The following is a 27,611-nucleotide window of genomic DNA, read 5'->3' as shown; positions in this document are numbered from 1 at the left end:
AAGTGGAAGCCGAGAGGATGGCAATTAATAGCAGGCAGCAGGCAAGTGTGTGGCCAGAGACCTCTTGGCCATGTTTCTGGGCTGAGATGGTGGTCCAGGACTATGGGTCAGGGTGCCACCAACAACTGGTATTCCAAGCACGGTCTGCAGCCCAAATGTAGAGCTAATGAGGGGAACATTGTCTCCAAACATCTCTGCAGCTGTGGCATCACTAAGACTCTGCAATGACTCTTACCTCTGCTCAGCACCTCACTAATAGTAAGCCCTCTGAGTCCACTCTGGGACCTATGGGAACTGCACAGCATTACAGCTGAAATCCCACTGTTTCCATTTACGGCTTGTTCCCGTCTGCTGCCCACTCCTGGCCCTGCTGGGCACTGGGCAGCCGAAGGGCACGCTCAGACACCACAGGGGCCACGAGCAATAAATAAACGAGTGCCCGGTGTTCTAATGCAATTAAGTATGCAAGGAGCTAATCAGATGAGACCCTTTTAGTGGTAATTAATTTAATTGCCTGGATTTAATTTAATGTTCTCTCTGAAGTTTCTTTTCCCAGCACCCCTGCTGCCCCCAGTCCCTCCGTGCTCCCCTTTCCTGCCCTCTCCAGGGCAAGTCGGTACCCCAAGATGTGCAGGGTGCTACGGAGAGCAGGTTTGGGAGCATCCTTGGAGGAGATACTCGTGGTTTGCAGCGTCCCCATGGTAGCTTATAATCGTGGGGATGTTTGCTGTGTTCAGCTGAGCATGCGGAGTGAGTGCCTGCAAGGACCACAGAGGAGAACCTGTGATTTGTAGAATCTTGGACTCATTTAAATTGGATGGGAACTTAAGTGAAAACAGGCCTGTGGCTGCATTTTCATGTCTTTAGCAGGGCAGAGCAGCAAAATTAAAGCAGTGTTAGCTATATGAATAAAGAGAGAGCAAGGAGAGAAATGAGCTGCGCAGGGAGGCTGGAGGGGAGCTTAGCAGTAACAGAGGTAGAACGTGTTCCTGAGCAGTGCTGGGGAAAAAGGGGAGGAGAAAACCTGAAGGTGGTCATTAGCCAGGTTCATTAGTGTCTGAGGCTGTCATTGGTGGTACCCAGTGGGGATGTAGGGAAAGGCAGCATGTCTCCTGTGCTTGGGAAAAGTAAAAATCCCAACCACAGTGTCACAGGGTGCGCTCAGGAGAAAGCACAATTACAGATATGGAGACAAATGGAAAATGGAAGAAAATAATATGGAGGCTTGCCAACAATATATCACAGCAGATTAACCTGATAGCTCTCTTTGATAAGGGAACTGATTTCCTAGGCCCAGAAATGCGGCCGATGTAATCTATCTTGACTTCAGTGAAGTATTTTGTTATGATGCCACATGGGAAATTATGAGTTAAACCAGAGAAAATGTGGATTAGTATGGAAGTTGGAACATGGCTTAGGAAATGGCTAAAGGGGATCAGATTGTGCTGAAAGGGGAGCTGCTGGGAGGGATGGGGGAACTGCAGCATCAGCCTTCGGACTGTGCTGCTATGTTTTACATTGTGGCTCTGGACCAGGAGGAGGAGGGAGTGCGGGTGGGACGTGGCTTTGGGGTGACCCTGGGGCTTCTGGGGTGAGAGCTTCATGCTGGAAGGGCCAGAATGCAAGTGGGGCGAAAGTCACATGAAGGTGGCACACTGATGTGCTTTCATTATCTGGCCTTAATGATGGGATTTGATATCTAGGTCCAACTCCTGGGGGGTGTGGCTCCGCAGCACCCAGTGGAATGCAGATGGTTTGTGGTAGCCTGCCTGTCCCGAAGCTGCAGGCACAAGGATGCTGGCACACAGGCAGTGGGGACAGAGTGTGTCCAGGGATGGAGTGATTGAGACATGAAGAGCCCACTTGGGAGAGCAGGAAGGAGCAGCAGGCATGTTTATACATGGGAGTCCCATCCGCTAGGCACACAACATCTGGAGGGACAGTGGCACTTCTCCGGGACACTTCTTCCAGAGGGCTTTGGGCAGCAATGTGTAGCTTTTCAGCTTTCATCAAGTGGTGACAACTGAGCATGGGGTGAGCCATAGGAGGGCAACCGTAGTGCATATCTCCAATAGCCTTCCCCATAGCCTGGAGCTTGGTGGGTCTGAGCACGGTCTGGAAGCAGTGGGTAATGGAGATGTGGGCTTTGCAGGGCTTTGGGTACCAGGCTCCTGGCTACCCCCGTGAGCTGCAGCATTTGGAAACGCATGGCCTGAGGGCCCGTGGATGGATGTAACAAAGACGTTGGGAAATAATGCGCTCTTGAGGTTTGGCACACGGCTCTGTGCATTACAGAATGTTATAAAAATACTGCTAATGGGCCAGAGAGGAGTGGAAACGCACGGTGGAGAGGCTGCCAGAAGCTGGAGAGTGCACATGGGAGTGGGGAGGCCTTGTGTGCAGACAGGGGAGGGATGCAGCAGCCGGGTGGGTGTCCATCCCTTCGTTCCCATCCCATCCTAACCTGCTTGTCTCCATGCCCTGCCTGATGGCATCTGACTCCTCCGGCCCCTCTGTCCTGGGATGCCGGAGTGCCCTGCTCGCCCCATCGCTGACAAATTCAGGGATGCAAGTTGGGATGTTGGCTGTGGGATGGGGATGTGAGGCCACATGCCCGCCCAGATGCTGCCTGCAGCGATGGGAGGTGGGCAGGCTCCAGGCTGGCTTACTTCCTCCTGTGTCTGTCACTGCAGTGGCTGGCAAGAGAAAGGGAAAAAACATGCGGTTTGACAGAAAACGACATGGAAAAACAACCAAATTAACAGAAAAACAAACAAAGCAAAACCAGAATTGAGGTGGGGGGGGGGGGGGGGCAGGGAAGGACGGGGCAAAGCAACAGGAACCACATGTGAGCGGGGAGGCCGAGAGAGCCCAAGTGTGTTCGCTGGCCTGATTAGCGAGCGATCAAACATCGGCCACTAATAAATAATCAGAGCCTCCCTTCTCTCTGCCTTAGAAGTCCCTTTCCTCCCAGCTGGGCTCCAGCTGCAACTGGAGGATTGGACTGCAGTATGCTTCTTTTCTGTGTGTGTGTGTGTGTAACGTTTTTGGTTTTTTTCTTCTTTTTCACCCATCCATGATGAAGAAACAAAGGAGGTAACAGCCTCACAATGTGACATGTTCTTCTCTGTTTCCCCGGCTCAGAATGGAGCAGCAGGCAGGTGTGAGCATCCCACGATGGGCACTGACTCCATGAGGTGGCTCTCTGCCCAGTCTTCTCTGGGGGTTGATACGGTGTGAAAAATTGCACTGATTGTGCACCCATGCCGTCAGCCACCGGTGTGAAGGTGCATGGAGTTAGACTGGTGCTTCTGCTGGTATAGGGTCAGTGTGTGCAAATATTTTCCTTCTCATGTCCAACGATCTGTGATATAGGGATTGTTTTTGTCTAAAAGCCTTTTTGATGGATTTTCCCCCCATGAGTTTAGCCAGTCCTTTCCCGTGGCCATGTAAACTTGAGGCTATTTCAAGCAAGCAAGCAAGTTAAATATGGCAGTGGCTGCTGCCGGGTACCAGGGCCAGCTGGCAGCACCAGCACTGTGTCCTTCTCTCCTTCCAAACAGGACACCCCCATCCCTTCTGCCCCTTGAAAGCAGCACTCAGTTAGCTGCACCCAGGCAGAAATGCATCGACCTGGAGCAAAACCACACTGAGGATAGCACTAATAATTCAGAGCATGTGGCTGCTGATGTTCCAGCATCAGGAGATGCACCCAGAATCTGTCAGCATTATGTCTGTGTGTTTTTCTGTAAAAGTCTGTTGCACTGGGGGATGCACAGGTGAGCAAAGGTCTATTGCCACATCGCTGGAAGCATTCAAGCTCCCCCTCTCAATGGGGCCCTGAGCAGCCTCATCTGGTGGGGGGCAACCAGCCCACAGCAGGAGCTGGGGCTGGGAGGGCTTTAAGGTCCTTTCCAACCCCAGCCATTCTCTGATTCTAAGATTCCATGATAGCACATGGGGCTGTCAGATTGCAGGAGAGCCCCACTTGTAGAAGTGCGGCTTCATTTCATGGGCTATGCAGGCTGTCTGCGTGCCCCGCTTTGCTGTTTGCTTATGGCTGGGAAAACTAAATGGAGGAACTTTGCTGCCTGCACCCTGATTTTGGGTCTTGGCCCAAAGGCAAGTTGGTTATGATATTCAAGTCACCATCCCAGCTTTTTAAGCAGCAGGCCAAAAAATACCCCACTAAAAAGCCCAGCTACGCTCTCAAATGCAATTAGTGCTAATTGGATTAGGAGCTGGGCTAGAAAAACAAAACACTTTCAGTGGCAGCAGGCAATCTCTCTCCCGTGGCCACATGGGAGAGGATGGATGAAGCTGTGCCCTCAGGCCCAGTGTGCACACATATGTGCATTTGCATGCTCACACCCATGCATTGCACACACCCGCACACCACTGCCTTCTCCCATCCTTCCCTGCGCCGTGCTCGGCAGCCTGCCCAGCTGCAGCATAGCAGAGTGATGCTTCCTTGGCTCGCTGCATAAAATATGATAATCTGGGGCAGCCGGTGTCAGAAACAATAAAAATATCCCCTCTCCCACCCCGGCGGCCCCCCTGCACTCATGGGAGCTGGGGGCGGAGGGGCTCAGCGGCACGTGGCATTTATTAGGTGCTGCAGCGTGGACTTGCAGCGCTTGTAGGTCTGCCCCAGAGCAGAGAGGAGGTCAGCACATGCAGGATCCTGGGTCCCCATGATCCAAAGGGACCTGTCCCCATGCTTGATCCAAAGGGACCTATGAGCTCATGGCAGCTTGGTGGTGATGGAGGGCTGTGCGCTGTGCCTGAGTCATGTGGGAGCATCCCATGGCACAAGGTCAGAGAGAAAGCACTGCTCTCACTGGGTCATTTCAGCAACGGTTGTTCCACTGCCCACCCTCTGCTTGCTGCCATCTGCTCCCAGACTGCTTCTCCCTCGCAGCACATCCTTTTCCCTGGGATGGGGTGAGAGGAGAAGACGAAAAAGAGCTTTCAGGCACCATCCGCATATGGCACAGCTGGGTTCTGGGGACTGTGCCATGCCAGTGTCCCATGTTACTGCCTCCTCCTCTCTTCTGAGGTTTGTTTATTCCTTGTTAACATGACAAAAACAGCTTGCTAATTAGCAAAGCCCAAGTCTAGTCTAAACAGCTTCCCGAAGCCCCTATTCCGCAGTGCCAGGAATGAGGGATGTGCGGTGCCGGAGGGACGGAGCCTCTCTCTCCTTGGCCAGGGGACAGCGGCTGCGGGCCGGGGCTGTGCATGCTGGGGGACACGCGCTGGCGGCACTGGGCTCTGCTTACACCAGGAAGGATTTCGTCTTGGCCTCTCCTAAGTGCCCCTTGTCAAAATATTTAGTGCGAGCTTCCTGCTGCCTGCTCGTGGTGGGTCCTCGGCTCTGGGAGGTGATGGAGGGGAAGGGCCGGGATGCGGCCACTGCCCGTCTCTGAGCTGTAGGACACGTCTGCGGGGACCCATGGTGCTGAGACCCCGTGGGGTCCCTGCCTTCCCCAGAGCTTGTCAGGAGGAGGGGTGACCACACTACCAAACAGATTCCAAAGAAGGGAAGGTGACGATAAACCCTTATTTTTCCCATCTCTTGGTGCTTATCCATCCCTCCATCCCCAGTGACGGCACCCGGGCAGCAGTGAGGTTCCAGCATCCGATGTACTTCAGCGTGAAAGACATTGTCATTAGTGATGCTTTCCCGAGCCGGTGCGCCCGCTGTGAATAATTTAGAAGAACTAAATGTGTGCTAACAGCAGGTCTGCGTGGTCAGGGAAGGGAGGGAAGGAGGGGGAGAAGAGTTGTGGGTCTGGAAAGTAAAGCAGGGAGTGAAGCAAGATTATTTTCCTACTGTTTGCAGGACAGGGTGGTGTTCCCCCCCGGAAAAGGAGTCAGAGGGTTCCCATGCCCGATGGATCCCTTCTCTCCCTGTCCCCTCCCGAGCTGTCAGCATCGGTACCAGAGGCAACTGCAGGACAATTTCCAGTTGCTCTTGCTCCAAGCACTTTAATGCTGTTTAAACAATTACGCAGTTGATAAATTTTGACAAGAAGAGATAGAAATAGCCTGGGAGAGCCGCGCAGTAGAAATGCTCTAAACAGATGTCCCTTTTCTCCCCCTCCCCTGCTCCCTGGGGGTCTTTATCATTTGCTGCCAACTAAACAAGACTGTGTTTGCTTGAGTTGGGACGGTGTGGAGGGGGGAGCAAAATGCCGTATTAAAATGGTTTATGATACCATCCCTGCGGTTACGGCTGCTTGTTTTCTCTCCAGAAATCTCCTCTATACTGACAGGAGCCTTGCACAACCTGTGAATACCTCAGTGATGTTCGCCCCTCTTGCTGGCTCACTGGCAACTGGATTCGGCAGCCATTTGGGTGCCAAGGAGCCATGTGTCCTAGTCCAGAGATTCAGGGGATAGAGTGAGCAGCATTCATAGGGGGTGCTTGGTTTCTTAGACTGCTGAGCTCAGGTGTAGAGGGAGAGGAGAGGGAAGCAGCTGGCTGTAACCAGAATCACCACCCATTGTATTTTCCTTGCCACAGCCACTCACCCCTCCATCCCTGACTTCCCCAGTTCTGCATCCAGGTGCATTTGCTTTCTGCAAAAGCTTATTCCTTTAACTTCTTCCTCCTCTTCCTCCCTTACTTGCACGCAGTGGAATGCAGATTTTCTCTCTCTTTTCTTGTCCTGGGGGTTTTGGAGCTGAGCATGGCTGCAGCTTTACTTTTGCTCCCCTTCTGCTCTTTGCAGAAATTCTCAATCACACCAATCCAAGTAGGAGCCCTCCTCTGCCCTTCAGACCCTTGGGGATTCCTGTAGCAGTACAGGAAGGCAGCACGTTTGCATGGGATGTTTTGCACAGTGCCAGCACTGGTACAACTGCAGAAGCCCGGTGTGGAGTGGGCTGTGGGTTGGCATGAGAGTCTCGAGGAGAGGGGCTGGACTCTTTTCCTGGTGCTGTCAAGCGCGTGGGTGGTGTTCAGTCTGGCCAGGTTCCCTGCAGGAAGGAGCCCACCAGGGCTCTCCGCACAGCTGCTGGTCTGCTGCTCTTGCACAGAGGCAGGTCTCCAAATCATCTGCAGATCCAGCCTGCACGGGCTCCAACATAAACAGCCTGGGCACAGGTGCGTGGGGTTTCCTCCAGCTTTGCTTCAGAGTAAAGCCCCATGCGGGGCTCTCCAGCCCAAGGAAAGCACCTGCAGCACACAGAGCACTCTGGAGTAGGGTACGTGTCACGGGGGTCTGCTCCGGGCTGCATCCCCCTACACCATCACTGCTTTTTTTTTTTTTTTTGCAAAGAAAATGCAGTGTGTGCAAGCAGAAAAGGAATTTGCAGCTGGGGTAAGAAGCACTGAATTGGTGCTTCTTACTGAATTGGAGCTCCTTCGTGTCCTTTTTAGCTAGTCTGCAGCAGGGAGATAGATGCACAAAGAGGGGTTTTCTGTAACATCAGCTCACCTACTGCACTGGACAAAAATGGTGAAGGGTCCCATGTCAGACCCTTGCGCCCTTCCTGGAGAAGAGAGTGTGAAGATAGGTAGTGAGTCCCATAGACCCCTGTGCTGCTCTTATTTGCAAACCAGACTTGACTCTCCTGCACACCAGCAACAGTCTCATCACCTCCAGGTAGAGGAAACAACACACACCTTTTCTATCTGAAAAAGGCAGTGTTTGTGGGTGTGATTTTTGAACAGCACTGCATTTGCAGTCTCTCCAGGGCTGCCACTGACTGCTGTGTTCATCTGTGCAGAGTTCTGCTTAGAAAAAGGGTGATGGGCTTCTTCATGCCAGCTGCTATGACTTATGGTTTGTGCAGGTGTAACTTTACTGTATTCCCTTCCCTTATTTTCCATCTCTAGCACCTCATCCCAAGGGCTCGGGGATAAAAGTCAGGGGCAAATGGAATCCAAGGGCTTAATAGTGATGAAAATTGCAGACAGCAAAGGAGATATCTCTTAAAGAAGGGTGCCAGGATAGAGACAGCACAAACTGTGAGATTCAACTGGGGCTGCATGCAGAGCCAAGGTAGAGTCAGCTCCACCAAACGCTGCGTGTGTGTGAGGAGGCGGCAATTATGCCTTGTTGCAGATTGGATCTGGGACATGATTGCAGTCTGTTGTAGTTGCACTAGCTAATATGTGAAGGTCCCTCCTAACTGAACTATCCTCTTCTATTCTGTAGTGAGTAATTTGAGGAAGAAAACCAGAGAAAGTGGAGAAAGATGCAAAGGGAGCAGGGGGAACTGTTGTAAGGAAGAAGACTTAAAATAGTCTGCTTGGTGGCTTCAAAAGGAGCTGGAAAGATGCCCTGACTCTAGCTGGTAATTGCCTCCAAGCGGAGAAGACACCGAGTACTAAACTAGCAAGCAAAGCCATAACTAGAGCCAATGACTGGAAGCTGAGCATAGTCACATTCAGATTAGAAATGAGGCTCATATTTTTAATAGAAAAAATGATTAAGCATTGGAACAAACTGCCAAAAGCCGTGGTGGCTCCTCTGCTGCTTGTTATCTGCAGAGCAAGGCTGGCTGCCTCTCTGAAGGATGATTCAGTCGAACATGAGTTATTGGGCTCAATGGAGGGGTAACAGAGGGATGTAATGGCCTGTGCAACCCAGGAGGTCAGGTGAGATAAACTAATTTTCTCCCGTGGCCTTCAAGCCTGTGAGTTAAGGAAGGTGTGTATCCCTGTCTTGCAGATTTAGCTTCATAGACACTTCTCTGCTGATTGGTGCCCTGATAATATGACTCTGGCATTCAGTGGTTGGAACTGGGCAGTGGGACATTTGGAAGGTGCTGCACATCACTGTGTGGGATAGGACATAGGCAGCCCTGAGGGTGCAGGAGTGCATCACCACAGTGCGGGTTGTGGCTGGGGCCATTTCTCTCTTCTTTGACTCTCCAGAAGTAAGAAGAGTCATGCATCACCCATTGGAAGCCCAGTGGTGCACCCCACGTGCTGTGTCCTTATCCAAAGCAGAAGATGTTGTGCAGAAAGTTGCAGCACAAGGCAGGAGGGATTAGCACGAGGCGGCGGGTTGGGTGGGATGCCCTGTGACTGGGCGCGTGGAGCTGGCATTGTTTGTGAGCAGTGTCACCGCCCCTGGAGCTTGCACAGAATGGGCAGCTTGGCAGGAACACACGAGGAGGTAAATGCAGCCTGCTGCTGAGCACTTTTTCTCCTGGAAGGAAGCTAAATCCACATTGGCAGGAGGAGCTGGCTCTCCTCTGGCTCAGGGGGACCAAGCCCGAGTCACCTCCCGCTCCCCAGCGCTCCCTGCTTTGCATGAAAGAGGCGCTTTGATTGCTGACATCTGTAGACAATCAGATAAGAATTAGAGTTATTCCTCTCGGCATAAATGGTATTTCTAATCTCATAATCCCTTAATATTGTTCTCACCGGGATATGGCCGCTGCTAATCCCTGAGAACTTGTTGTCAGGCAAATTTCAGGGAGGTGCCATGGAGAGGGTTTGGCTGCCTTCCCCCTGCCCTGAGGACCTCAGGGAAGGGATTGGAAGTTGTGCACCGTAGGCACGGGCCATTGTATCCATCATCCACGCCGTGTCTGTCCTTCCCCAGCACACCACACATGCTGAGCAGAGCCCAGTGCTGGGAGTGCAGCCACATTCCTGATATAGAAGAAGGTGCATGCTCTATGCAAGAGGGTATCCCCAAAGCCCACCCTCCCTGGGAAGCACCCTCTATGTCCCTCTCCCAGTTGCGTTTTCACAGGAGGCAGTGTACCAGCATCTCTCCCTTTGCCAGGCAGAAATCTGTCCATCATTTCCTCCTAGACCCAAGTGGTTTGTTACTATAGCTACATTGCTCCAAACTCAGGTCTCTGCAGGGCTGAGGTCTCAATGGCATTTCTGCGCAGCTGAGAGGAGAGGGCTTAGCCTCAAGGTCAGATGCTGCAGACCGTTCCGTGGGGATGCTGTGACTTCAGACTTAGGTGCAGTGGTGCAACTTGTCCAGTAGCTCAGAAACACTGAAACTCAGCAAGATCCCATGAAAAGAGGTGTGGATGTTGTTGGCTTGCAGTAAGGCAGCACAACACTGCTGTGCATTTGTTTGCTGTGACCTGAAGGTTGGTATGTGGATAAGGAGCTGGTGGGCACCCTTACTGCAGTAATTTTGGAGAGGAATTCCTGAGGGATTTTCTGTCAGGAGAAAAGGTGGAACAGCTGGGTTTTGTGGTTCACTGGCAACTTTGGAAAAATGCTCCATAAATCAATCAGATGAACATTTTTAATGAATTGGAAAATTAGAGAATTAAACACTTGGGTTTGGGATTTCAGTGGTTTTATTCTTGTTTTAAGAGATACATGTTTTAATGAAATCAAAGGGAGCTCCTAAAGGGAAAGCCCTGGAAACTTGGCCTTTTCCTTATAAACACCAGCAGTGAAAACAATGCTGCTGTTGTGTTTCCTTTGGAAGCAAAGCAGACACGAGCATGTGAACCCCTTTGGCATGGCCGGATGTGTGGTGTTCCCTGCAGTGGAGACATGGTTAGGGTTTGCTCCATCCCACTTTGAGTGTCCCCTTGGCTGCAGACGGTGCTGCCTCCAGGTAGGTGTCCCTGCAAGGAGCTTGGCCAGCAACAATTGGCTGACAGTGAATCACTTGGCACCAGGACTGTCCATCTCTGCCCCTGCCATATTGCTCCTTCTCCTTCCCCTGCTGAGACATTGCGTTCCTCCTTTCCTAAATATCCCCTCCAGTGGGGCCACCACTCCACTATGTCTCACCCTGTGTCAAACCCTGAGGGCAGAAAAATATTTTGATTGACGTCCCAACCTAGCTGCTTCAGCCCCAGGCTGTGCCAGCATCCTGAGGGATGTTGTAGGATGTGTCTCTTTGACCAGAAGGCTGTGACAGCATCCACTGCAGTGAGTGACCTCCAGCAACAGCTTGTGCCTGTGCTATTTCTGTCCCCACAGACAGCCCATCCTTGGGCTGAGGGAGCAAATGCAGCAAGGCAGTCATCCTGCTGAGACCTCTTTTGTGGGCATTGGGGAGAAATTTCAGCCTTGATGTTCCCTGTAGCAGCTGCTGGTATGTGGCTGCTGAGCCGGGGACCGCTCCCCCCGTCCGGCCATGCCTCTCTGCCTTATCATTTTCAATCCTATCAGAAACAAAACTGCTGCTGCTTAATGCTTCATTACAGGCTGTTATGTGTCTCCTACGCTGCCCAGGAGAGCAGCAAGGAGGGCTCTGACTCTATTTAATAACTGTTTCATGGTTCCTAATTGACAGATAAAAACGCTACTAACTTGGTTTCATCAAACATAATCTATGGGCAGGAGCAGTGCTGCCCTTCTGGAGGCTGGGCGGCAGCACAAGTTTGGATCCATTATTTTGAAATGGGAAATCCATAACGTGCTGATGTGCCATGCCGATGACAAGTTTATGCCTCGCTCTTTCCCCTGTTGGTTTTGGCTTTGACCATACTGGGGGAAGCCAGTGCTGCTGGCCCCAGCCCCAAGACTGTCATCCTTGAGGCTGTCTCACCAGGCTCTGCTCGTACTGGAAAGGAGCACTGAATCTCGTAGCTCTGACAGGAAAGCATCCTCACTGATGAACCAGGAAAGGATTTTTTCTTGCAAATTCAGAGATATCGGGAAAGCAGGATGTTTCTCCAGCACTGTGCTTTTAGCAGAAGTTCACCGTCTCTGGGGGTTTTACCCTGCCCCTTTCTGCTGACTCAGGTGACCAAGTGACCCAGGCTCCTTCCACACTCTGCAATGAGAAATGCCAAAAAGACAAACCTCTGCTCTCCCCAGAGATGCACATGGCATTGCAAAGCCAAAATTGTCGATGCAGGGAGTGCCAGTGGTAATGAGAAGGGTTGCAGAGGTGGGGTTCAAAGCCACACATCTGACTGAAGACTTGCCATGCAGTGAGAACGTTAGAGGATTTGCTATTGGAGATCTAAATAAGGATATCTATTGGAAATCGGGCTTTTAAAGAGCTTTCTCCTCCCATCATTGTGTCTGGAAGCTGAAATAAAAGCTGGAAGTGTGGCAGGTATTTGTGACTAGTGGAGGGGCTAAATTGCACCCTGTGACCAGGAGTCACAGAGTAATCAGCCCCTTGGACCTGTAGAAATGCTTCAGATTTTTTTTTTTGCAACCAGTGCTGCTACTGCGTGAGCAGCAGCTCTCTCGGATCGAGGAGGAATAATCTGCTTGGTATCAGAGATTGGTAACCAAGACTGGGGCCAGGCCATCAGCTGCACTGGGTGCATGGCAGAATGGGAAGAGCTTCACCACCAGGCAAAGCCGTTGAGATCAGGGGATGCATGTGGAGAGCTGGAGATGGATGGAGAGTGACGCCCCTGGGCAAGTGCAGAACAATGCAAGTCTGACTGCAGCTAAGGCCATCCTGGGAGAGGAGAAAGGTAATACATAGAAAATACTGATTTGAATAAAAAGCACTGGATTAGCAACTCCAACAGGACTCTGCAGGTCACTTGGAGGAGGATCAGAGGTAGCCAAGTGTCAGTGCTGGCACACTGGGAACATCTGCCACATGCCAAAATGATGCTGGAGAGAGCCAGGATTGGTGCGTGTGGGAGCAGGTTTGGGGACCAGGATGCAGGTGCTGAGCTGGGTGCTCACCACAGCAGGATGCAAGCAGAGCATCACTGCAGAGAGATTGGAGATCAATTCAGTGTGAGCGGGAGGACAAGCCGGACTGTTTCCAGCACTGCCAGGAGTTGTGGAGCCAGGAGATGGATGTCCGTGATCTCAGCAAGCGGCAGGGCCGTGGTGGAGGTCGGATTCCCATGCTGTGAGTCAGGCACATTCCTCCCTAGGGTCACTGAGCAGTATGGGGCTTCGGTGGCCTCGGCTGCCTCCAGCCTCTGCGTTTGCCATGATTAACTACGCGGAAGATGCTCAGTTTGAGGGATGAAGCAGAGGCTAAGGGGCTCCAGCCAGCTGGGAACAGCTTCAGCCAGTCATCCATGGGAAAGGGGAAGAGTGGTTTCTTGGCCACCCTTCATACCAAGTGTCCCTTTATCAGTGGGGTGTGAAAGGCTGATGAAATGCCACCAGCTCTCTCTGCAGACAGTTAATCCGTGGTTATGGATTTGTTGTTAGGATGGCCAGCAGAACTGCGCAGCTCCTTGTAGCCATCTGTAGTTCTCATGGCACAGCCCTGCTGCAACACCAACTGCTCTCACCAGGATACAGGGTCATGTTGTGCCCTGCTTGTAGCTACAGGGGACATGATGCAAGATAACAGCCAAGCCACGGAAATAAAATGAGTCTAAGCACGCAGCAGAAGTGCTTCTCCACTCAAATAATTTTTCTGCTTGAAGTTCTTTGTGTTTGTTTTTCTCTTTTTCTTCTGAGTCGCTGTGCACAAGAATCTGGCATTTTGCAGAGAAAGCCTCATGTGTCCCTCAGCTTTCCCAGCAAACAGACCATCTGCAGGACCTGCAGCACAGCCACACTGAGGTCGCAGTGTATTGCCAGACCTCTGTCACCGAGCACAGCCCTGCTCAGAACGCCTGGAGCAGCTCCCTCTGCACGGACGCCTCCAGCAGCCTGGCGCCTGCACCCAGCAGCCTGCGTTGCATGCAAGGCTCGCGCAGAGCACTCAGGCTGCATTGCAGTGGGTGAGCGAAGACAGAGCTACAGTGGGACTGTCTCAGGAGGATTGCAGAACGAAGGAGAGATGGGCAACCCCCCTCCCCCCCTTCTATAGCTGCGAATTTTGCCCCTACTAGGAGTGGGCAAACTGCAGGAGCTGTGGCTGGGAGGTGCCTGGTGCTCTGCGAGGCACCACGGTACCTCAGCCTCCACTTGCACAAAGGGTTTGACATCCCCATGAATGATGTGCTTGTTGTGTTTTTTCTCCCCAAATGTCGCAGCCTTCCCGTAGGAGCGGTGCTGCCCATGCAGTGTCTGGGCGTTCTGCAGCCTGGCGAAGAAGACCTGGTGCTTCACGAACACCTCAGAGTACTCATTCCAACTTCAAAAGCCTCAAATGCGACAAAACCAACCAAGAAACAGAAGAAGGAGCCAAAACCTGACTGTCTGGTGCTGCACAAGCCCTGCTGTCAATGATTCCCAGCGAGCAGTGCCATAAGCCTGGTGTCAGACAGCATCTGCAGCATGGATATGGGTGCTAGCAGCTCTCATGGAGCCTGCAGTGCTAGGATATTCTCCACCCAAACCTCTCGGATTCAGATTACCACTAACTCACCTCATTTCCTCGTTTGTTTTAATTTCCCAGCAGAAATGAAACTATAGGCTGCTTTGACCAGTTCCTTTCCTGGAATTAAATGTTTAGCTCCTAAAAAAACGGTGGTTCTGGACTGGCTTGTCCCTGTAACTGACCTGAGTACCCTCATGCCATGGCAGGGGCGGGTGTGTGCATCTCCTTGGTACATCCTCGGTCAGTGCATGTCACTGAAGGGCAGCAAAGCAGCGAGGAGAAGGCTCAGCCCTGATGTGAAATTCTCCAATAGAGTGGAATCCAATGGATTCTTTAGTGAGATCCTTCTCCTCGTTTTCATTCACCATTTTTCAGCTTTTCCTTGATTGCTTCTATGATTGGAGGGTCAGGAGGGTTGGGTCCAGCCCTTGCTTTTCACCTGGTGCCGTGCTGGCTTTGCACATTGTGCCCACCTACTTATGAAGGTGTTTGATAGGCATCAAGTTTGCAAGGATAAGGAGCACTCCTATACAGTCATAGAACTGCTGCAGGCTGTCATGCGTCCGTGAAGAGGAGTGATTGAAATGGTCATCACGGGGTCGTTGTGTTAAAGCTGTGCAGGGAAATGGACTCTGCAGATACAGCCTGACCCCAGTGCATGGCATCCCAAAACATCCCAGCAACCAACCATCCCATTTTCCTAATTTCAACCCTGTTCTGTGCCTTGCAATGCAACTCCCATCTCAGGGCTGTCCTCTGGGCCACATTGCCATCTCTGCCTCGGGCAGAGCCTTCCTCCCATCTCCAGCTCTTCGCTGTGTGCTCCACACAGGGATTTCAGGTGGCTTTCCTTACCAAAACGTAGCGATAGAGTTACTTTTAATAGCACGTACGTGACGTGGAGCAGGATTGACCACTCCGTCTCTGACTGGCACATTATAAATCTCAGGGAAAAAAAAAATGCAATGGGCCAGGAGGGTGGGGGGTGAAAAAAAACAGAAGAAACATCGGTTTTCCCAGAGCCCGAAGCAGTGCGGGGTGGGGAGCTGGAGAGGCAGGGTCGTGCGGCTCGCCGGGGCAGAGTGTGCAGTTGTTTATATTGGAAATGAGTTTCTGTTTATTGCAAGCTATGGTGGGGAGACCACAAAATGAACGTAAAACAAAATGGGAAGGGTGTGGAGAAAGGCAGAGGAAGGGGGGCCGGGTGCCTTTGACGAACTCCAGAAGTCACGTCCAGTAATAAATCAAGCCAGGATCCGTCCCGGGGAATGGGACCCAGAACATCTGCTGGAGTGGAGGGGAAGGCGAGCGATCAAGGAGGGAGGGCAGGACTGGAGCACCCTCTTTGGGGTGGTGCCTGTGGGGCAGAGAGGTCACTCCTCTGTCACTTACGGCCGTACCTCAGCTTCTCGGCACCTCCATTTCCTCAGGTGGCTTTTTCCCATCCATCACTTCTACCCAGCTTCCAAGTGCTGGATGAGAGGAAGCAGCATGGTGATGGTGTAGGTGCCACCAGGCAGGGTGGTCCCTTACCCTCTCATGAAAATTAGTGTGTTAATGGGGCTGTTGCCAGTGAAATCAGAGACAAATCTCCTGATAACCCCACCGGGGCCAGCATCGCATCTATTCTTTGCACAAGGCTTTGAGGGTATTAAGTGCTAAGTATTTTAGTTTGACATCTGAATCCAGCTGCATTGTTGTGAGAAGCCCTGACAGATTATTGCTCTAGACCAACCTTTCATATATAATCTATTGCCACGGATTTAGCGCTTCAGAAGGGGTGATGGACGTTTGTTTTACAGATTTAAGCTTTCCCCTCCTCTTCTTCCTTTTCTTTCCCTTTCCTTGGAAAATGGATCCTATTAACCGCTACAGATGACACAACACATGCCAATACATTTGCAACCCATTTGGCTCACATCAAGGGCTGCATTCAAGCTACAAACTTCCCCAAGAGTCCAAGTAAAGCATTGGGATAGGGAGGAGAGACAAAGTCTGTGCTTCTGTCCTCTGAGTCCTTTTCCAGTTCTTTCCAGCCCATATTAGTGCAGAAAGCAGGAGATGCAGCCACTGAGACGTGTGTGTGCGCGCGCTATGATCTCAAGATTCATTTGTATCTCATTACACTGGGCCATGGCTGGGTTGCTTTGCCATTACAACACTGTGGGTGCTGTGGGAGCTACTCTTGGAAGATGCCTGTGTGCAATTTTGGGGTGTGAGGCAGGTACCAAACTGTGCCTCCAGCACTCCCCTTTTGCAGACAAGCCCCACAGCCTCTTGTACTGGGCACACCCCACAGATTCATCTGAATAACTCACCTAACACCAGGTGTGCTGTCTTCTTCCCCACGCTATTGGTGGCTACAAACCCAGCAGTACTGGCATTAACCCAGCCAGAGTTGCTTTCTCCACTCTAGGAGAGGATGGCAAAATATTTAGGTAAATCCACGACTGCCCTAACCCATTTGTTTTTCCCCATCACCTCCTTGCAGCTCTTACACACAGCCAAGTCCCTGCTATTGAACCTATCCCCTGTTCTCAGGAGGATGCTGAGCCATGGTGTCAGGGGGAGGCTTGTCCCTGCTGCATGGGGTATTTGCAGTGCAAGGAACAATACTGCCTGCCCCATCCATGGCAGGGCAGAGACGACACAGCATCCTTCTGCCTCTGGCTATGCCAATCTCAGAGCCAGGTCCAAAGCATGGGACTTGCTATTCTGCAATTTTCTGTGCAACGCTTCAGAGAGTGCAGAAAAATCCTTCAGTGACTCTAATAATGTTTCCCTCCAAAGCTCTTGGGTATTTTTCCTCTGTACCTGTGAAGTCATGCTTCAAGCCTGCAGAAATCCGATCAAATACCTCCTGAAATCCTCTGGAGCCCTTACGACAGTTTATTGAGAGTCCAGGGCTGTCTGACCTTGGAGAGTGGGGAAAAAAGGCACAAGAAGAAAGCCCTGTCTTCTCTGCAAAACTCCTCCTTTCTGAAGAGGAAGATGAACCCCAGTCCCCGGGTCTTAGAGTCCGTTCCTAATTTCTAGCCCTTCATCTCAGGATGAGCAATGCAATTCCACTGCTTTGGAGCGGAGAGCAGAAAAAAAATAATTTCTTCTTATTTGTTCTCCTATGGAAGAAAAGGAAATGATGCTTATGAAGCTGCTGGAAGGCAGTGTTTGTGCCCAGGGCTGCTGGCTTCACACATTGAGGGCTGTAAGGATAGATGGTGCTTTGGGATACTTTGTTTACTTCTGGGTGTCTCACCATTCAGAGGTCATTGATAAATTACAGGGGCTGCAGGGAAGAATTGATTAAAGGATTAGAAGATGGTGTAGGACCTAAAGGGAAGATTAAGGGAACGTGGTGGGATGCTGAACTGAGGGAAGCAAGGAGGGGAGGAAATGAAGAAAACCTTGCAAATATTTTGTAGATGATAATTAGAGCAGTCAGAAGCAGTCAGTGGGAGTGATCATGTCGGGTAGTGCTTCTCACTTTGTTTGCAGAGCCTCAGCTGGGTGGCAAGGGGCTCCCTGAGCTCCTGAAGCTGCTGCCTGACTCCGGAGCTGTGTGCACTGGGAGCATCCTGTGGGGTTTGCCTCTTGCCAGCTCTAGGGATTTAATCATCGTGTTGTGGTCTGAGCAAGATGAGCATCATTTTTATAAAGCAAAAAGCCTTTTTTAGCTCTGTTTCTTCACAGATGGGCTGAATAATGGGACTACCCTTGATGTCATCTGTGCTAAAGATTCAGCTATTATTTCCAAGTGCAGTGACGTCTGGGGTTGTATGAATTATATCATCCCAAGGATTGCATTGCCATTAGATAAGAATGAGGCCAGGGCCTAATTCAGTCCTGAGTATTAAAAAAAAAAAACAACGGAGAGCAAGATGAGACAGGATTGTAACAAGAAGGCTTTTAAGAAAGGATGAAGATACAGGACTAGTGATAAAGCAGCTCTTTTAGGATAGGAGCTAGCCTCCAAGGTATGGGAAAAAACAAGGGGAGCTGCTCCTCCTGGGATGCTCTTCCATTGTTCCCATGGTCTCTGCAGAAGCCATCAGCATTCCCCTGCTGGAGATGTGTGGATTTTAATTTTGTCTCTGTCTCCTGAAGAGCTGATGCCATCTCCCCATGTGGCTCCTGAGAAATGGGGGAGATGTGGAAGAGCAGTGCCTGTGTCAGCAGTGCTCTGACCTGAGCTAGGCATCAGCTGACCCCTTCCAGTACAGCCAAGCTCCCTCCTGGCATTCATCCCTTTGCATGACACCCTTGTGTGAGCTGCAGAGATGCTCTGAAGATGGTCTCCCTCCTCCTGCCTGCTTCCACCTAACACCACAGTGCTATCAGCACAGGGAAGCATTCTGCATGAAGCATGAGACCCTCCTGCTGTTAGCCATGGGTCTGACCGGTGTTTTCTCCAAGCAGGAGGATGGATACTGAGGGGTGGTGTGGAGACTTCATGTCTTGGGACAAATAGAGCATTTTCCCAGATGCACGTCATTAGTAGGAAGGCAGCATCCCCAGGCAGCCTGAACAGCAGCATCAGGCAGAGGTGTCCATCTTGGTTCCATCCCCCACAGAGTCCATGCTGGGATTTTCTAGGGTATGTTATGCAAAAGGACATCTGGGAAGGAGCCAGGTGGGTTTGCTGGCCATGCTAGTGAGGCTGGCTGCTGCTGCAGGGACTCGCATGGCTTTGGGGTGTGAACAGCATAGAGACAGTCTGTATGAGGCACAATTTGATAATATGTGAGCTCCCTACAACTGACTCCAGCGTGTCTCGGGGGACCTGTGGCTCCAGCCTAGCCATTTTCTCGAGGTATCTGCAGCTCATTTGCCAGCTGGCAGGAGGAAGAAGCCACCAGTGCTGAGAAATGAGTATGGGAGGGTAGAGGCAGAGTCCTGGGATGCTGAGAATGGGCAGAACAGAAGGGAAGCACAAATACATCCCTTTCTCTCCTGCAGAAAGATAGAAATCTTCTCCTTAGTCTCCATCCCCTGTGGTGTCAGATACCCATCCATGGGTTAGTGGGACAGCATCCCGCAGTGCAGAGCTGGGGATGCATCCAGGCTGCCACTTGAGCAGGATGAGGAGAGAAAAGGCAATTTTGGAAAGCTGCTGGCTGTCAGGGCAGTCTGCTCTTCCCCAGCTGGGAGTGAAAGCTGGTAATATTTGCAGCTCTCCTGCTGCTCGGTACATGACAGAGAGCTTGTAGCTTCTCTCAAGAGACTTCTCCTGGATGAATTTATAGTTTCCAGCAGTTCTGATGGGACAGCTTTGCTGAGGATACATGACTGCCGATGGTCTCAGTTTCATCTGATTGCACCGAGTATTTTCCCTGTCTTCTTCATCTGGAATGGTGGGGAAGAAGGATGCTTGCTTGCAAAGTAAGGTGATGGAGAGGTCAGGGGAACTGTGTGGTGTAGATTCTGTTGGGTTTTGTGCCTGGAGCCAGGAAAAGAGGGAGAAGGGAGATTCTGAATCCCCTTTAGCAAATACCACAGGCATGGAGAACCGTGGCACAGACCCTCAGGCTCTCCAGTATCCTTATGCAGGGATGCTCTCTTGCTGTTGCTTCCAGCAGAGCTTGTGAGGAATGGTTGTGCACAGGCTGTTTCCAGGTCTGTAGGATGTACAGTCATTATGAGACTGGGCACAGCAGTGAACAAATGCTTTGGAGCAGCTCTAGATTATCCAGACCTTTTATTGAGGGATACCTGAGATGGGAATAGCTACTCCTCTCCAGAGGTAGGGGCTGTGATATGATCCCACATGTACCAGCCGTGAGCAATTTGAGGTGAGGAACAGGTGCTGGGAGACATGTCCAGGTACAGGGGATCACTTGGTCCCTACATCAGCTTGGCACAATGCATTCCACCCCCAGATGGAAGAGTGGGGCTGGGAAATTAAGGATAATTAACACCGCCTCCCCACACATCATCTTGGAAACAGATTATTTTAACAAAGTGGAAGATGCTATGGTTTTCATTCCCTGCATTCTTCCCAGCCTTTTCAGAGGGGCATTTAGGTGAGGGCTGTGGGGGATGCATCAGGCTCTGTTTGCCAAGTCAGAAGGGCAGAAAGATCCCAGAGGTGAGCAAGCAGTGAGCAACCCAGGATGCCCCAGACCTGTGCCGTGGATGGGAACACACTCTACATCCCTTTGTCTCCATTTGCCAGCACCTCCCTCACTGGGGTCATACCTCGGGGATGTGCACAGCTCCCTGTACAGGACCTGGCTGGAGTCCCAGCACGCTGGGTCCCAGAGGCTGCTGAGCAGCTGGTAAGGAGGTTTGGTCATTCCTGCCCCAGGCTATGTGCGAACCAGTGACCTGGCTCTGAAATGGTTTATGTTACACACAAATCTCCTCACAGAGGTGCTGGGGGAGGAAAGCTGGCCTGGACATGAACTCTCCGGGCTGGAGAGCAAATCCCAGCCCTGCTGTGGTCTCCCTGTGCCCATCGTGCTGCTCCGGTGGCCGCATCCTGCCCTCCTGCTCCACCAGACTCTGCTCCTGTGGGCACGCAGCACTGCGGGTCCTGTCCTCATCCGAGAGCTGGTGCTGCTACCGTTATACACAAAACAATAATCAGCTGCCGTAACAGGGACACGGAGTAGCTGAGCTGGCTTCCCCGCTGTTGTGCCGGCTCCAAGTAGAAACAGCTGCATTTGGTTTGGTTAAATGTTTTATTTACTCCCAATTATCCCAGATAACAGATTCGCTTGCCTTTGTTCAATATTTAATACTGTTGCAGAGCAAAGCTGCTCCGTGCTTTCTGACAGAGTGCAGGCTGGTGGCAAAACAGTTCTCTGCTGCCGTGGCCCCAGGGACATCAGGGTCCCAGGGACCCCCCAGACCCTCCCAGCACAGCGGTCCCAGTGGCACCTGTATCCCAAACAGGGTCACCTGCAGGACTTGCAGGCTCTCACTCATCCCTCCAGCCTGCTGAGAGGTGGCTTTTAGGGCTCGGAGCTTGCACTGTGCTTTGCGCTTAAAGCAGAGCTGTGAACTCTGTTATGGGTGAGTAATGCTGTGTGCCTCTTCCCCAAATTTACAGCGCTGCCTCTCGGTGTGAATTTTCTGCAAGGGAAATGAGAAAATCCATAGCTTGGTTTATGAGCCCTAATCAGTGTAAAACAGGGCCTTTAAGAAATTTATCTTTTGCTGAGTCCACCCTTTTATTCGGTACCTTCTAGGGAATAAATTCTCTCTCCTTGAGGCTGGGGAGGTAGCTCCAGGTGGAAGCAGGTCTTGGGGACTTCAGTCGCAGCCTCAGGTCCCTGCAGCAGGAACAGGCAGGGCCACTGTCTCCCTGGCCCATTTGGGGATGTCCCAGGGAAGAAAAACTGGGCGATTTTCTGTGTGCATTAATGTTGTCGCAGGAGGGTTTGGAGCTGGACATGGGCATCTCTGGTGCGTCTTGTGATGTCTCAGGTACCAGAGGGATCTCATTTTGGTGCATATTTCCAAGTGGGAGGATGTTTCCTGGAAATATCCCTTGCTAAGGCTGGGGGTGGCTTAAAGTGACTTGGAAAGAGGTCATGCATCTGGGAGTGGGGTGAAACCCTGTCACAGGAACAACACAGCCCAGGCATAACAGAGCAAAGAGAAGCAAAATCAAAGCATCAGCTACTTCCCTTGCTTGAGCAATGGGACGTGGACACATCCCAACCTTTGTGGCAGCAGAATGGACCGTCCCGTGACAGCTGTGCTACTGGGAGCACACAGGTGTGCAGCTGATGGATGCTCCCCTGCTCAGCCGGGCAGCGGAAATATAATTTATTCATTGCTATTTTCTTTGTTATTTCCTACCAGCCTGTTTTACACAGGCAATTTTGGAAAAGTGGCATTAGATAAATAATGCATAATGTTTGCTGCCAGTTTGTGTGCAACAGATGGGCATGGCCAGATGTGTATGCTGGTCTGCTGCTCCTGCATGCTGTGCTGATGTCTCTGCTCCAGGCTAGTGTCTCCAACCTGGTTGGATCCTTGCTGTGCCCTCCGATTTGCTTTTGGCCACTTGGGTGCATTTTTACTTATGCACACTTGCTTGCAAATGATCCAAGTGCTGCTACAAGGTGGAGGTGGTCTTGCAAAAGCCATCATTGGTTAGAGGGGGCTTTGCAGAAGCAGGGCACAGGAGAGAGCACTGTGCTGGAGCTGCCCCCTGCATGGGCAGCACGCCTGCATGCCGGCGGGCTGTGTAACAGCCAGAGATCTGGCGTGAGCACACGATGCTGTCATGGGCCCTGGAGGTTTTGCTGGCATGAACTGGGGATGATGAGTTATGCAGGTCATCCCGCGAGCGCGCTGTAACATCGGTATCCCCTGCAGCCCGGGGTCTGAATGTGCCCCAAGTGAAAGAGAAGAAATACCTCCTACAGAAGTGTTTTAGAGACCTCTTAAAAGTTTTATGGGTACTATTTTTTTGTATCCCTCCACCTGTGGAACAAGGCATCTTTAGTACGTTCAGCCCTCAGCAGGAGAGGAAAATTACAACTGATCCATTTCAGAAACCTCTAAAAATGACCTAAAATAACTTTTCTATATATAAAAATGCCACAATTTTAATGTCCATTATCTCATGACCTAGCAGGGCTAGGAAAAGCTATTGTAGATCATTTTTAGTGGTTTCTAAAATGGATCGGTTACACTTTTTTCCCTACTCAGTGGGACTCAGGGTACAAAGGCATCTGGGCTTTAGAGGTGGCAGGAGAGACAGAACCCTGTTCTGGGCTTCCTTAAAGTATCCTAAGAAGGGATACTTTCATCCTCAGGGGCCGTCTTGTGGTGTCCCCAGCCAGGCAGAGCGCTAGCGCTGCTCAGGCAGCAGTGATTCCTAATGAGCCAGAAGGGAATTGGTCAAGGGGATACAGTGCAGGATGAGGAGGGCAGCCCCATCCCTTACGTGGGTCTTCTGCAGGGTTTGCAGCAAGGCAATGATGGTTGAACAGATTTTACTACCTGACGGAGTTGTGCATTTTGCAAGGAAATTGCACAAATGAATGCATTCCTGTGAGTGGCATGAGACTGCTCACCCCCTGAAGCTTTTTGCAGCAGCTGTGCGGAGGGGGTGATGGGGGTAATGGGGTTGGGAAGGAGCCATGGCCCAGGCATTAGCCACCCCGGGCATGCAGAGTGGACGTCAGCAGAGCACATGGGAGAGGTGGCTTCCTGCCATGCAAGAGGTTAATAGACAGATTAGCGAGGGCAAGCAGTGTTTGCAGCGAGAGGAAAGGAGCTGCGCCTTGATGGAGCTCAGCAGCTCCACAAGGCGACAGGGAAGTAAATATTTGTCAGGATCAGGGAGGCTGCGGGCGGTCACTCCCATGTGCCTCTGAGAAGTGCCCGTGCTGCAAGAGGCTGAGCCCTGAGCCTGGGCTCTAGGGGCTATGTGAGGCACCACTGGGCTGGGGGCCGCAGGGGCTCAGGGCTGGACATCAGCCTGGTGGGACAGGGAAAGGAAGGGTGGAACTGGGCTCTGTGCACCCGGACACACTGCCCAAAGCCTTCTGAGATCCTCAGGACAGAAAAAGCCTTTAATGCTCTCTGATGGCTCAGTTTTCCTTCCCTGCCTTTCTTGCTCTCTCTATCAGCCGTCAGCCTGGCCCACCTCCAAAGACAGCATTATGGAGTGCAGGATCGATTGGAGCCTGCTATTTTATTTGCTGTCTGTAAGATCCTTTGATGGGTAGGATGAGCTGTGCTGACAAGGATTTTCTTGCCAAGGCTGGGAGAGGAACAGGGTTGCAGGCCACCATCTGCTGTAGAGTGATGGGACTTGCCACCAGCTCAGGAAAGGTGGCCATGACCCTCTCTTGGTGCACCATCACGTCTCACAAAGGGCTTGGTACTCCCTCCCTAGTGGCACCTGAAGACATGGCCACAGTGGGCTGTGAGGTGCCACAGCCACGTCTCCAGGTGTCACGTCAGCCTGGCTTTGCACTGACTGAGAGTAGGCATGATGAAAGCAGAGACTCGGGCAGTTCCATCTCCCTTTTTGGTCTCCTCTTCCACCTCTCATGCCTAAAGGCACTGCAGCTGAATGACTGAGGCTGCCGCAAGCACAGAAACTAGGGGCTGAGTCCCTGCCCCTGACCCCAGTGTGGTGCCCATGTTGCCCTTTGAGGTGCAGCCCGTTTGCAGACTGCTGCAGAGCAGAATAGGAATGGGCAGCAGCGAGCAGTCCTGTGTCTCTGGCAAAGCAAGGCAGGGACACAAGGCCAACTCTGAGATTGCTGAGAGCTGAATCCAGTCTAATTGCAAAGATAAATTATCAGCAGGGCTAATTGCAGGTAAGGCAAGGTACCATGCAGGGCATTGGCATTGTCCTGTATCCAGAGCCTGGACTGGCTCCCGCTGTCCTACAGGAGCTTGCGGCGCTGAATGCAGTAGGAGAGCCCCATGGCATCCTCCCAGCACTCCCATTGCCATACTCCCAGCCCCATTCCCATCCCCATTCCAGCCACCGTGCCAGGCGGGTGCTGTGAGCCCACACTGCCACCGCGCGGTCGCTGGGACACCAGAGCCTGTCCCGAAGTCCCCTGCACCACTTCGCCCCTCAGAAACATCTCCCAAGGGCCCTCAGAGCCTTCCTGTCGGCCCCTGCAACGGGTGATGCTGTCCTCAGCTTGTTGCAGGCTCACCCTTAGGGTATCTGTGGGGCAGGGAAGGGGTTAAGGACGGCCATAGGAGGAGAAGGAGAACAGAGATGTAGTGAGGAGAAGGCCCTTGTTTCTGGTCTTGCGATTAGCTATGGAGGATCTGCTTAAATAATTTACCTGGGAGGCTCACTATGAGGCTCTGGCCTTCGTCCGTCTGAAGGCTGAAATAGCCATTAGGGGGAACACACATCTCCTATCAGAGCAGCCTGCCCACCCCTCCGCATCTCACACCTGCCTATGCTGCCCGTTCTGTGCTGCCTCCTTGCTCCATCCTGCCCCAGGGCGATAGGGCGTGCACAAGCCCTCAGTTTCCCCCATCCAGCCAAGGGAGTTCATCTCATTCCAATGTGCCATGCCGTGGTGCTGCTGTTAGCAATGAGAGAGTGCAGGTACTGAAAGGAGTTAACTTCACTGATTTTAGGGTGTTACTGACCTGCAAGAACAAAATTTATCAGCAGAAAGGTATCACAGTTCTTCCTCCCACATGAGTGTTTCACAGAGGTTTCCTGCCGCTCTGCTGCACTCCTGCATGCTGTGATCTTCACTTGTATGTTTGGGGAAGCCGAGTGCAGCATGAACACTCGGGGACAGGATGCTCTGCCTCGCTGCTGAGAGCAATAGTACAGCTGTTCCTGCAGGGCTGGATTTTCCCTGCTGGTTTTAGGCTGCTTCTCTGCATCTTGTCATAAGCGATCCTTCTCCATCCCTTTAAGGACCTCAGGTCTTCCTGAGGATCATCCCTCAACAAGAAGTTTAGCACTCCCTGGGGACATGACGGAGAAAGCCGTGAGCGCTGCAGCTTAATGGGGTCAAGAGAGCAGCACATCCTCCCCATCAGAAACATCTCTGTGTAGCGATCTCGAAGATAATTTCCCCAGTACCTGCCAACCTTCTCTGCCACCCTTTATCTCATCAGAGCTGGTGACCTGCTGGGGGAGGAGGCAAGCACTCAGATGGACCTGGGTGTGTGCTTGAAGGGGAGAGACCTCTCCGTGTATGGGAGCTGGTGATAAAGCCCACCTGGATGAATAATTCCTCTTTTTTTTTCTTTGGCAGTCCCCCCGAAAGAGCCAGTGCTGATGTGTCGGTCCAACAACTACCCAAAGGGTTTCTACTGCAGCTGGCACCTGCCCAGCCCCACCTACATCCCCAACTCCTTCAACATCTCTGTTATGTAAGTGCCTTGGAGGGAGATCACTTTGTTCCCCACAGCACACAGCAGGTTACAAGTAGTGCTCTGGGTCAGCTGAGCTGAGTACATGCTGTCAGTGCCTGAAAGATGGGCCCTAGGAGGGATGCTCTGGAGACATCCATGCTTGGCATGGGGGCTTTGTCCCAAGGAAGATCCCAGAGGTGACTGCCAACGTAGAGGCCTATGAGGCCTGGAATCCTAAAGGCCTAGAGGGTTGAATATAAGGCATAAAACCCTTCAGGCCTAGGGACAGGCAAGGACAGAAGCCTTGAAGCCTAGAAGCTCCAATACCTATAGGACATTAACTAGAGTTCTTAAGCTCTAGAGAGAGACCTATGGGTCTAGGTGTGGATCTGGGGGCCTTAAGGCTTTGAGGGCAACTCCTAGGTCCCCTTTCCGTGCCCTGAAGTCCATCCTGTCCATACCACATCTCTGTGGTGGAGGTTGTACCTTCTGTTTTTCAGCAATTTTGGCAGAGCCATTTTGCCTCCTGAAAACTGTGGCCAGTTTTGGCCATGGCATGGCATCACCCACCACCCTGTGCAGGAGTCCTGGAACTACCTTTCTAATACCATGCCTTTGCTTTTGGGACTTGTTTCCTGCGCAGAAAGAAGATACATCCTGATCCTCCCGCAGGAGAGGCAGAACCAACCCTAGCCCCAGCAGGGTCTCATCCTTGCAGTTGAACAGGGGAAGAGCAGCAGCAATTTCTGGAGGCCAGCACAAACACCTTCACCGCAGTCTCTCTGCAGGCTTCCATCCATGATAACAGATCCTCATGCAAAATCCTCTCCCATGAGGATGGCAGAAGGGGTTCTGGCATTTGGGGACCTTGGGCAGAGTGGGTACACCACACTGCTCCTTTCCAGCTGTGTTAGTGCATCCCCACCCTGAGGGCTGGTCTGTAGCTAATCGCTCTTCTCTTCCTACTTCCAGACATGGCACGAGGGAGATGGTCTGCGAGAAGGACATCTTCCCCAAAAACAGGTGTCACATCAGATACCTCCAGCTCTTCTCAACAGTGAAGTACAAGGTGACTCTGACCGTCACGAATGCTCTGGGCAAAAACTCCACCACTCTCACCTTTGACGAGTTCGCCATAGGTAACTTCTGCAGCAGCAGCTGCGTTTGGTTTGATCTGTGCACTGCATCTCCCACTACAGCAATGGGCGAGGGAAGCATCGGGCTCCCCAAGTCTCTGTCTGCTCATGCATTGGATAGAGCCGGGATATGAGCCATGCTGGCATCTCTCTAGAGTCCCGCTGTCCTCTGGGCCCTGCCATTACCAGCTAAAGGATTGTGGCATTTGGGTTTTGCTGTGGGATGTGTGCTCCTGCTGAAGTGTGTGTGGTGGAGGGGCTGCCATGTGGGGATACTGACACCTGGGCATCCTGGGGGAGCAGGGCAGGGTGCAGATGGGCAGCCCTCATGTGGTCTCTGATGCTTTGCCTGGTCCTGTCTTCTGTGGTCTCAGTCTCTTGGGGTGCTAAGCTTCTCTTAGCAAGGGGCTGGGGAAGCAGCTGTCACTTACAAGGGCAGAGGGATGGGGAATCATGGCACTGCCCTTCTCACACCTCTGAATATTGCTAAAATAGAAGTTTTTTCTTC

General features: G+C 51.9%; 1 protein-coding gene across 5 annotated transcripts in view; it reads left to right on the top strand.

Annotated features, from left to right (window-relative positions):
• The window catches only part of CNTFR (ciliary neurotrophic factor receptor), a 169,019-nt gene that overhangs the window by 122,469 nt on the left and 18,939 nt on the right, over window positions 1-27,611 (top strand). For all 5 annotated transcript variants that reach the window (XM_090130556.1, XM_090130557.1, XM_090130558.1 and 2 more), the window contains 2 exons: window positions 25,868-25,985; window positions 26,940-27,106. In XM_090130556.1, the coding sequence (XP_089986682.1) occupies window positions 25,868-25,985; window positions 26,940-27,106 (285 nt within the window). The remainder of the gene's footprint in view (window positions 1-25,867; window positions 25,986-26,939; window positions 27,107-27,611) is intronic.

The sequence above is a fragment of the Phasianus colchicus genome, chromosome Z, assembly GCF_987193195.1.
Source record: "Phasianus colchicus chromosome Z, bPhaCol1.hap1.1, whole genome shotgun sequence".
In the NCBI taxonomy this organism is placed as follows: domain Eukaryota; kingdom Metazoa; phylum Chordata; class Aves; order Galliformes; family Phasianidae; genus Phasianus; species Phasianus colchicus.
Note: the sequence above shows the minus strand (reverse complement) of the source record. Positions and strands in the feature narration are given on the sequence as shown.